At 34.6% G+C, this 11,236-nt stretch overlaps 1 protein-coding gene across 8 annotated transcripts in view; it reads left to right on the top strand.

Annotated features, from left to right (window-relative positions):
• The window catches only part of PDS5B (PDS5 cohesin associated factor B), a 189,311-nt gene that overhangs the window by 59,650 nt on the left and 118,425 nt on the right, over positions 1-11,236 (top strand). For all 8 annotated transcript variants that reach the window (XM_015120857.3, XM_015120858.3, XM_015120861.3 and 5 more), the window contains exons 2-6: positions 510-636; positions 3,564-3,767; positions 9,975-10,061; positions 10,170-10,267; positions 10,899-11,025. In XM_015120857.3, coding sequence (XP_014976343.1) covers positions 529-636; positions 3,564-3,767; positions 9,975-10,061; positions 10,170-10,267; positions 10,899-11,025 — 624 coding nt within the window. In that variant the 5' untranslated portion in view covers positions 510-528. The remainder of the gene's footprint in view (positions 1-509; positions 637-3,563; positions 3,768-9,974; positions 10,062-10,169; positions 10,268-10,898; positions 11,026-11,236) is intronic.

Raw genomic sequence — 11,236 nt, forward strand, 5'->3', positions numbered from 1 at the left:
TTCTCCTTTGCAGGTATATCTTCTTTGGGTAGGGTGGTGGCCTACATTAATGTCAGGAGAGTTTCCTCTTTGACTGTCTGCCTTGATAGGTGCAGATACTCTTCTGTTCCCCTGGCCCTATAAGACCATCAAAACTGAATCCCACATTTATCAGAATTGACAGATGCTTTCAGAGTGTAAGTAGCTATAATGTCCCAGTTGTTCCCACTTACTTCCCTGGATTCCTGTTTTCTCTTAGGTTTTAGTTTGAGTACTTTGTGGTGCTTTTAAAAAGTATTTATTTTTTATTCTTTTTCTCTAGCTTACTATTATTATTTTTAGTTGGAGGGTTAGGGCAAATAACAAAGCTTGCCACTGAGGAAATGAAAGTAAAAATAAGTTTTGTTTTCTAAAAATAATTTTGGGAAATGTTCAATAAATTTTGGTTGGTGGGGAAGGTTACCATTTATGTTTGTTAAGAATGTTTGTATCTATTTTTTGGTTTGCATCTAATAGTTTTCTTGTTTTAGGGGTAGAAATATTTCTGTCATGGCTCATTCAAAGACTAGGACCAATGATGGAAAAATTACATACCCGCCTGGGGTCAAGGAAATCTCAGATAAAATATCTAAAGAGGAGATGGTGAGACGATTAAAGGTAAGTAAAATTATGTTCTTTTGGACATCTGTGTAGGGCAGAGGTCCCTTGTGGAAATCACATGGGGCTATAATAGATCTTGTTAGGGTAACTTGAAAAAGCAAAGCAAAGCAGCAAATGGCGTAGAAAAGATCTAAGGGAATAGAGTATATAAGGAACAGTGGGGATTTGGCTGTGATTAATGGGACAGCAGTTAGAAAGGTGAAGCTTAGATTTTCTAGGATCTTCTATATTTGGGTATAAAGAACAAGTCTACAATACTCATATTCCTTATTGTCTATACAAAGTTGTCTCCTTTCTCCTATATGGTTTCTAAAGACAACCACTTTAATGGAGTTTTAAATCTTTATACTGAGTAATTAGGCTGTGTACTACTTATAAGTTATTTTCAAAGTAGGTCAAAGGGCTTCACTTTTAGCTTCTTCCTTTGCTTCTGACATATAGTAATGAATCAAGATTGTTGGTGAACTTCTGTGGATGAGGCTAGGGCCTCTTCATATGTATTTGAATAATATTTTCACCTTTTCCTTTAGGGTGGCGGTAATCTCTGTAATTGTTAAAATGGATAAAGGAGCATAGTGTCCAAGGAGAATGTTAAGTTGGTCTATCAGTTAGATGGTTTTTATTTTTGAGCATTTCTGATCGAGGTTGTGTCTACCTAGATATTTATATTCCTTGATATATTGTTATTTACCTGGATGTCAGGGCTGAAAAATGTTCCTAAATTAATCATTGAAGATCCAGGGCCTTAAAAACAAATACTCTTCTTTATTGCTACATGGTGTATAGCAATTTTTATAAGGAGAAAAAGATGCTAATGCTGTCATAAATTTCACATAAAGTCTTAATATTGTGCATATATATTTATACCTAAAGTATTAGATTGTCAGACATCAGATGTTTATTCAAAGGAAAATCATCTTTGAGCAGATTAAATTTACTAATAGGTGGATATTTTATCTAGTTGGGAACCGGTGTATATTTTATTAAGAATAGTCAAGCTATAAATCCCTTCTGTATATGACATGCTTTATTTTCTATATATTTACCTTCTCTTGACCTGTTGCATTTTTTGAGAAACTAATACATTTATTACCTTGTATTTGTTTATACTAAGAATAAATGAGCATTCCTGTTGTTTGTTGAAAAACTAATCTTGAACTCAGAGCCTGCACTTAAACTGATTAGCATTAGTGTCTTTTAGAGATGTTATTTTCTCAGATTTCTTTTCTAATTTGGAGGACTCATGAGTTATTAATGAGTTATATAACAGTATTTGAGTTGTAGACAGTAGAGAGGAATTCCCATTTTCTGAACCTTGAACAAAACTTTGTGGTTATTGTTGTTGGAATGATTGCCTGAGTACTCATATTTAGTGTTTGTAATAGGCTTTCATTATTTTGTAGACATTTATGTCTGGCAGCAATCCACTTTTCTCATTTATTTTCGTAATTTATACTTCCTATTTTTAGCGTCCTCCTTCTTAGAAAAATATAAAAAAATTATGTGGGATGATATATACAAATACCCAAGTAAGTTTTATACATATAACAATTTGTTAACATGTAAGGTGACACTGTTTATAAAATTTATTTTTTTCCTGTAACATTTTATTCAAAATATGTTTAATCTCTTATCTTTTGTTAAGAGATCTACAGAAATAAACAGTTCCATGCACACAGTTCTTTTTTACCCTTTGTGGTTTTTCCTAAACACATAGGTAATCAAAGCATAAATCTTAAAAGTGATAAAATAAAAAAGTTAAAAGACCTGGACATCATACCCTTAATCTAAATGTAGTACAAGGTTGGAAGCGTTAGTCTACTGTTGGTTTTTGTAGAGATGGGGTTGGTTCTGGTATCTGGCATAATAGAACTGAGAGTTTGCTCTGTGAGGAACAGTGTTTTCCACAGCTTCTCTGAGAATTCAGTAGAAATTGAGCCATTTATTATTCAGAAGTCTAGCTGGATGGCAAGTGGAAATCCTTGCTGCATAAAGGACCAAGACATTTAGCATTGATACCTTGTGGCCAGCCACACTTGTTGCCTAGTATTTGCAGCACCACCTAGTGGATGCTGGATGCTCACCTTTCCGTTGGAGTTGTATTTAAATGTCAGTTCCTATCAAGTTAGGCAATTTTGTTTCATCTGAAGTAGGAATAGTGCAGACTGAGATCATCATTGTAATTACTAATTTTGAAATCAGAGAAAGCTCTTCTCAGAATTCATGGTGTACCATTCTATTTTCTATTCACCTTTTATAGAAGTCTTTTTGAAAAAAGAACCATTTCTTTTAGCTTCCTTTGGCTTAACTCACATGTGCCACTGAATTAATGAATTATCCATATCATATTCTCTTTTACTGCTGCACAAGAAATATTTTGTTGGATGCTATGGTAGATACTTCATAGTAACTTTTCAGTGTTTAGGGATGCATCTTTGACATCCTTTCTTAAAACCATGTGACTGGAGTGGTTTAATGGCTTAAATGGAAAATTAAATTGTCATCTTAGGGTTTTCTTTAGGCATATACTTTTTCTTCTCATGAAAGGGTTAGAAATATTATTTTTAAAAAAGATGGTATTCTTAAGGACTTATCCTTTTAGTCCAGTTGTACAAGTGAGACCAGAAGTTTCCACAAATATTCTGTTGGAATTCTTCCAATGATGACTACTACATAAGGGCAATTTAAACTTTAAAAATCTGGTTAGCAGATATTTTGGGTAAATGAAAAAATATTTTAGTAAATATTTTAAAGTTTACTTTGTAGTTTTAGGAGGATTGTGTTCTCTCAAGTAGAGACTTTCTGCAGAAAAATGAAAGTATATTCATTTGAAGTTAACCTTAGCAATTAATATGACCTTTATTTCACATGGCTGTAGTTTTACATGGAACATTTCATTATTTGATTTTTTTATTTTTGTATAGATGGTTGTGAAAACTTTTATGGATATGGACCAGGACTCTGAAGAAGAAAAGGAGCTTTATTTAAACCTAGCTTTACATCTTGCTTCAGATTTTTTTCTCAAGCATCCTGATAAAGATGTTCGCTTACTGGTGGCCTGCTGCCTTGCTGATATTTTCAGGATTTATGCTCCTGAAGCTCCTTACACATCCCCTGATAAACTAAAGGCAAGTACTGATTTAAATAACTCCAAGATTGACTGATACTTTTATTTATCTTTCTAGCTAAAATAGGAGTTAAGGTATTTAGATGATTTCCTTGGACACTTTGACATTAGCTACAGTAATCTTTTGCTAAACTTATGGGTTTTTTTAGAACATATTTTTGAAAAACTCTCTGGTCTTGAGGTTAAGAAGTAGATTAAAACAGTGTATACTTTTTTTATATTATGTTATCATTAGCTCTGTTTCTTTCATTATAATTTTGGAGGCAATTCCTTTTTACTTTCGAAAATCCATATTGAAGACCATGGCCATTATTTAAAAGACAATACCTAGTATAAACATGAGTTTGTAATATATAATCCTAATTTATTTAATGGAAGGTGTGATATAAATTGTTATGAAGAAAATGCAGGCCAGGCGCAGTGACTCAGGCCTGTAATCCCAGTACTTTGGGAGGCTGAGGCAGGAAGATTACTTGAGTTCATGGGTTTGAGACCAGCTTGGGCAACATAGCAAGGCCTTGCCTCTACTTAAAAAACAAACAAACAAACAAACAAAAAGCCTTGTGTGGTGCTGTACACTTGTAATCCCCTAACTACCTGGGAGGCTGAGGTGGGAGGAGTGCTTGAGCCCCCAGGGGGCGGAGATTGCAGTGAGCCTAAACAGCACCACTGCATTCCAGTCTGAGCTGAGTGAGACCCTGTCTCTATTTAAAAAAAAAAAAAAAAAAAATCAGTGAACAAAGTTTTAATGGAAAGATACAAAAGGCATGTATTTCTTGGTTACAGTAGTTGTAAGTAAAACTATGTAAGTGCAAATCTTTAAAAGATGAGAAGGGGAATAGCACGAGTAATCTTTTTAGGAAAATGCTGGTAGAAAACATGAAGTAATTGGAATCGTGCAAAAGATACTGAATGTTTATAAGTCAGGTCAGGTAGGAATTAAAAACAGCAACAATAAAAGATAATTGTGGAGGCCGGGTGTGGTGGCTCACACCTGTAATCCCAGTACTTTGGGAAGCTGAAGTAGGCGGATCACCTGAGGTCAGGAGTTGGAAACCAGCCTGACCAACATGGTGAAACCTCGTCTCTACTCAAAATACAAAGATTAGCCAGGTGTGGTGGCACATGCGTGTAACCCCAGCTGCTGTGGAGGCTGAGACAGGAGAATCACTTGAACCCGGGAGGTGGAGGATGCAGTGATTGTGCCACTGCACTCCAGTCTGGCCGACACAGCGAGACTCTCAGAAAGAAAAAAAAAAATTGTGGAAACTATGGATTAGAAAATGAGTCCATAGAAAGATTATTAATCCACAGTGTGAAAAAATGGCAGACAATTTATGTTTATTTCACTTAATAAGTCTTGCTGTTACTTATGTGTCAGGAGCTGGATTTACAGTGGTGAAAAAACCCAGGCATGGTTCTTAGACTCATGGAGTTCTTGATAATTGAAGTGAGAAATGTGCTTATTTGATCAAGTCTACCAAAATTCAGGTAGAGAATGTGCAACCTGTTTTGGGCATGCTTGTTTTAAATTTTGATTGGTAAAAGAATCTTAGGATGAGGGAGGTAGAGGGCAATATTTGTCATTTAAAGGTGGAATTGAATTGTAAGATTGGCTGGTCCATGTAATTGTATACCCAGGTACTAGCTTGATTTCTAAATGTGAATTTCTCATATGGAGATGCTTAATTGGTTTAAGGAATGATTCCATTTGTTTGATGGTGGCTGTGGCTTTCCCGTACTAGATGTCTTGTTGGCATTCTCATGAGGAGGAAGTCTAACTTGCCTCTTGGGGATCTTTCAGTTTGCATAATCAAGGACCTATTTCAGGGCTTTGGGGGTAACGAAAAGTTCTCCCTAAAGAATAGCTACATATCTGTTCTGTTTGTAACGGGACAATTTATGAAAAGACTGTAAAAGAGCTGAAATTAGGGTCTTTTTGCATTATTCCCTAGCTGAAAAATTGTAAGTATTTGGTTTTTCTTATGAATTTTTGAGTCTTATTCTAAATGCTTCTTTTTTCTTTTTGGAGGACAGTACTTAAAAATTATTGACTTTGAGGGTGCTTTCTAAATATTTAGGAGATTTCACTTCGTTTTGATCAGCGTCAGGTTCATATATATGTGTATGTATTTTGTCTATAGTAGTGTTGTATGCATGTTAGAAAATTGTGATATTTGAGCCTTACTTTTCCACTTTCAGTTTGTTGTTGTCATCAGCAAACCCCTTTTATACAGTTGGCTTCATGTTTAGGCAGTAATTGGTGAGGTTATAAGTGACTGTTGTCTTTCCGTCGCCACATAGAGTCCATATGGCATGTATACTCTTTCAGCAATCCAGCAAGGGTTCATTCATAGAGAACATATTTTCCACAGTATTGCTATTAAAGTAACTTGTTTTAAGTAATCTTTTTTTTTTTTTTTTTAATTTTATTTTAGGTTCAAGGGTACATTTGCAGGTTTGTTATATAGGTAAATTGCATGTCATGAGGGTTTGGTGTACAGATTATTTTGTCACCCAGGTATAAGTATGGTTCCCCATAGGTAGTTTTCCGATCCTCACCCTCCTCCCACCCTCCACCCTCAAGAAGATGCTGGTGTCTGTTCTCTTCTTTGTGTTCATATGTACTCAATGTTTAGTTCCCAATGATAAATGAGAACATGCGCTATTTGGTTTTCTCTTCCTGTGTTTGTTTGCTTAGGATAATGGCTTCCAGTGGCATCCATGTTGCTGCACAGGACATGATCTCATTCTTTTTTATGGCTGTATAATATTGCATGGTGTATATGGAATATTTTCTTTATCTATTCTACTGTTGATTGGCATTTAGGTTGATTCCATGTCTTTACTATTGTGAATACTGCTGCTATGAACATACGCATACATGTGTCTTTATGGTAGAATGATTTATATTCCTTTGGGTATATACCCAATAATGGGGTTGCTGGGTCAAATGGTAGTTCTGTTTTCAGTTCTTTGAGAAATTGCCAAACTGTTTTCCACAATGGCTGAACTAATTTATATTCCCACCAGTAATGTATCAGCATTCCCTTTTCTCTGCAACCTTGTTAGCATCTGTTTTTTTTTTTTTTTTACTTTTTATCTGTAGTCATTCTGACTGGTGTGAGATGATATCTCATTGTGGTTTTGATTTGCATTTCTCTAATCAGTGATGTTGAGCAGTTTTTCATATGCACGTTGGCCATACGTATATCTTCTTTTGAAAAATGTCTCTTCATGTTCTTTTCCCTCTTTTTTTTTTTTTTTTTTTTTTGACGGAGTTTTGCACTGCTGCTCAGGCTGGAGTGCAGTGGTGCAATCTTGGCTCACTGCAACCTCTGTCTCTCAGGTTCAAGTGATTCTACTACCTCAGCCTCCCCAGTAATTTTTATCACAGGCGCCCATCACCACGCCCGGCTAATTTTTGTATTAGTAGAGTGGTTTTACCACGTTGACTGGGCTGGTCTCAAACTCCTGACCTTGTGATCTGCCCACCTCGGCCTCCCAAAGTACTGGGATTACGGGCATGAGCCACCACGTCCGGCCTGCCTTCTTTTTAATGGGGTTGTTTTTTGCTTGTTAAATGTTTAAGTTCTTTATACATTCTTAATATTAGACCTTTGTTTGATGTATGGTTTGCAAATATTTTCTCCCACTCTGTAGGTTGTCTCTTAACTGTTTTTGCTGTACAGAAGCTTTTTAGTTTAATTAGGTCTCATTTGTCAATTTTTGTTTTTGTTGCAGTTGATTTTGGCATCTTCATCATGGAATCTTTGCCAGGTCTTATGTCCAGAATGGTGTTTCCTAGGTTATCTTCCAGGGTTTTTATAGTTTAAGGTTTTACATTTAAGTCTTTAATCCATCATGAGTTGATTTTTGTATATGGTTTGAGGAAAGGGTCCAGTTTCAGTCTTCTGCGTATGACTAGCTAGTTATCCCAGCACCATTTATTGAATAGGGAGTCCTTTCCTCATTGCTTGTTTTTGTGGTTTTGTTGAAGATCAGATGGTTGTAGGTGTGCAGCATTATTTCTGGACTTTCTATTATGTTCCATTGTTCTGTGTGTCTGTTTTTGTACCAGTACCATGCTGTTTTGGTTAGTATAGCCTTGTAGTATACTTTAAAGTTGGGTAATGTGATGTCTTCAGCTTTGTTTTTTTTTTCTTTCTTTTTTTTTCTTTTTTTTTTTTTTGCTTAGGATTGCCTTGGCTGTTTGGGGTCCTTTTTGGTTCCACAGACATTTTAAAATGTTTTTTTTCTAATTTTGTGAAGAATGTCCTTGGTAGTTTGATAGGAATAGCTTTTCATTTAGTAAATTGCTCTTTGGACAGCCTGGCCTTTTTAGTAATATTGATTCTTCCTATCCATGAACATAGAATTATTTTCCATTTGTTTGTGTCATCTGTGGTTTCTTTGAGCAGTGTTTTGTAATTCTTTTTGTGGAGATCTTTCAGCACCCTGGGTTGCTGTATTCCTAGGTATTCTTTTTGTGGCTATTATGAATGGAATTGTGGTGTGTGTGTGTGTGTGTGTGTGTGTGTGTGTGTGTGTGTATTTTTTCTTTTTTTTTAAGACAGAGTCTGGCTGTGTCACCCGGGCTGGAGTGCAGTAGCACAATCTCGGCTCACTGCAATCTTTGCCTCCTGGGTACAAGCAATTCTCTTGTCTCAGCCTCCTGAGTAACTGGGACTACAAGCACATGCCACCATGCCTGGCTAATTTTTTGTATTTTTAGTAGAGATGGGGTTTTACCTTGTTGGCCAGGCTGGTCTTGAACTCCTGGGCTCAAGCCATCCACCCGCCTTGGCCTTCCAAAGTGCTGGGATTATAGGCTGAGCCACCGTGCCCAGCTGATATTGTGTTCTTGATTTGGCTGTCAACTTCAACATATGTGGTCATCATTATGTGGTGAATCACATCTTAAAAGTTTGCGAAGATTGTTATGGCTTATTATGTGGTCAATTTTAGAGTATGTGCCATGTGCATATGAGAAGAATGTACATTCCGTTGTTTTGAATGGAGAGTTCTGTGGATGTCTGTTACGCCCGTTTGGTCAAATGCTGAGTTTAGGTCCTGAGTATCTTTGTTAGATGTCTGTCCCAATAATGTAATTCCGTCAGTGTAGTATTAAAGCCTCCCACTATTATTGTGTCATTATCTATGTCTCTTCATAAGTCTCTAAGAACTTGCTTTATGAATCTGTGTGTTTCTTTGTTGGATGCATATATTTTTAGGATAGTTAGGTTTTCTTGTTTAATTGAACCCTTTATCAATATGTAATGCTCTTCTTTATCATTATTGGTTTAAAGCCTGTTTTGTCTGAAATTAGAATAGCAACCCCTGCTTTTTTCTGTTTTCTGTTTGCTTGTTAGATTTTTCTCCATCGCTTTATTTTGACCCTATCAGTGTTGTTGTATATGAAATGAGTCTCTTGTAGACAGCATACAGTTGGGCCTTGCTTCTTTAACCAACTGACCACAGTGCATCTTTTAATTGAGGCATTTAATGTGTTTACATTCAAGGTTAATATTGGTATGTGCTCATTTGGTCTTGTCATCGTGTTGTTAGCTGGTTATTATGCAGACTTGATTGTGTGGTTGCTGTATACAAATGTAGATACAAATGCAGATATAGTAAATTAGTCAAAAATATGAGATGGGAATAGATTTAGAAAGATAGGGAAAAGCAAGTAATTACAATGATTAGTAGGAAGCTTGACAAATTGACTTCTAAGAGTCTGAGCTTCTCTGTGGTATCTATTGTATTGTCATTTGGCAATTACAAAAATTGTTTCCTAAACTGCTTTTGCTATTTAATTACCATATATTTTGCTGTTCCAGGAAACCTGATCAGCTCTCAGTCATTGCAACACTTTTTATTCTAAAAATAGCATAAATTTTAGCTGTCTCAGTTTTCAGGTCTATTTGTTTATCTTTTGTTGTAAGATGAAGTTTTTTGACTTTAAGATTATGGTAAATGATTTACTGTTTTCCTGTGAAGGATAGTAAGATATTTAATGTAAGATATTTAATGTTGTTCATACAGAGATGTACTTTAAAAAAATTTTAGCCAAATAAAAATTTTTTCTGGCTCTTTATAGTTTATTATGATATGTACACATGAGTGCTGAATAAACTCTAGGGATTTCATGGGTATTTTCATTTAGTGTTCATAATCTGAATGGCACTTTGTCTTTTTTTTATTTAAGGATATATTTATGTTTATAACAAGACAGTTGAAGGGGCTAGAGGATACAAAGAGCCCACAATTCAATAGGTATTTTTATTTACTTGAGGTAAGCAATATTTTGTATCTCGAGATGACATTTTAAACTGATTTTTTTGTTTATATATTTTTACTAATCAAAATGTTTGACTTTCACTTTTTTACCTCTTATTTTTAGAACATTGCTTGGGTCAAGTCATATAACATATGCTTTGAGTTAGAAGATAGCAATGAAATTTTCACCCAGCTATACAGAACCTTATTTTCAGTTATAAAGTAAGTTTATTTTATTAAGTATGTAACATTAAAAAAAGATAACAAATTTTGAACATGTAGGTGAATCTGCATAAACTGTTATAATTAATATTAGAAGGCTAAGAGATGTAACTTTTAACACAACTTAAATTTATTTTTATACATGTTTCAAAAATGAATAGAGCTTGATTTTGTATTTATATGTAATTATTGGTTAGAGGAATGGCATAAGGCCAATGTAAAACTTTTTGGATTGCATTATTTGTCTATAAAAAAATACATACTGACTTCTTAATGCATGTGGCTATTTGAGCTTTTTGTGTATTCTTTAAAATTATTTACTAGAATTAACTTCAAAGCAATTCAATTTTCTGAATTTAAGGCAGAACTGAAGTTACTTTTGATGTAATTACTTTTGATTGTGAGACTGGTTAAAATTAGGGAAAAATAATTTAAGAAATGTAGCTTAAAAATACAATTTGTATACTATTGTATGATGTGGGAGAGAGGGAAGCTTTAAATGAATATACATAGAATTTTATTTAATATTTTAGTATTATTTTTGTGAAGCATAATGCTTGTCAGTATCATCTTGAGAGTAAATCCTGTATATCTCAGTTGTAATTGAAACAAAATCTGTTTTGAATTTCAGCAATGGCCACAATCAGAAAGTCCATATGCACATGGTAGACCTTATGAGCTCTATTATTTGTGAAGGTGATACAGTGTCTCAGGAGCTTTTGGATACAGTTTTAGTAAATCTGGTACCTGCTCATAAGGTGAGTAACAATATATACTGTAGTGTGTCTAATGCCTGTTAATAGTAAGGCTTAACATTTGTGCTTAGGTTCTAAATATGGTTTATCCTGCTTTAACCTTTTAGAGAATCTATTGGTTTAGTTATATTAATACATATTTATTGTGTTTAATGTGTAATAAAAAGATACACTTAGTCACTAGTAAGAAATTGTAGATTTCATGTAATAACAT

Source organism: Macaca mulatta, chromosome 17, assembly GCF_049350105.2.
Source record: "Macaca mulatta isolate MMU2019108-1 chromosome 17, T2T-MMU8v2.0, whole genome shotgun sequence".
NCBI classification, from domain to species: Eukaryota; Metazoa; Chordata; class Mammalia; order Primates; family Cercopithecidae; genus Macaca; species Macaca mulatta.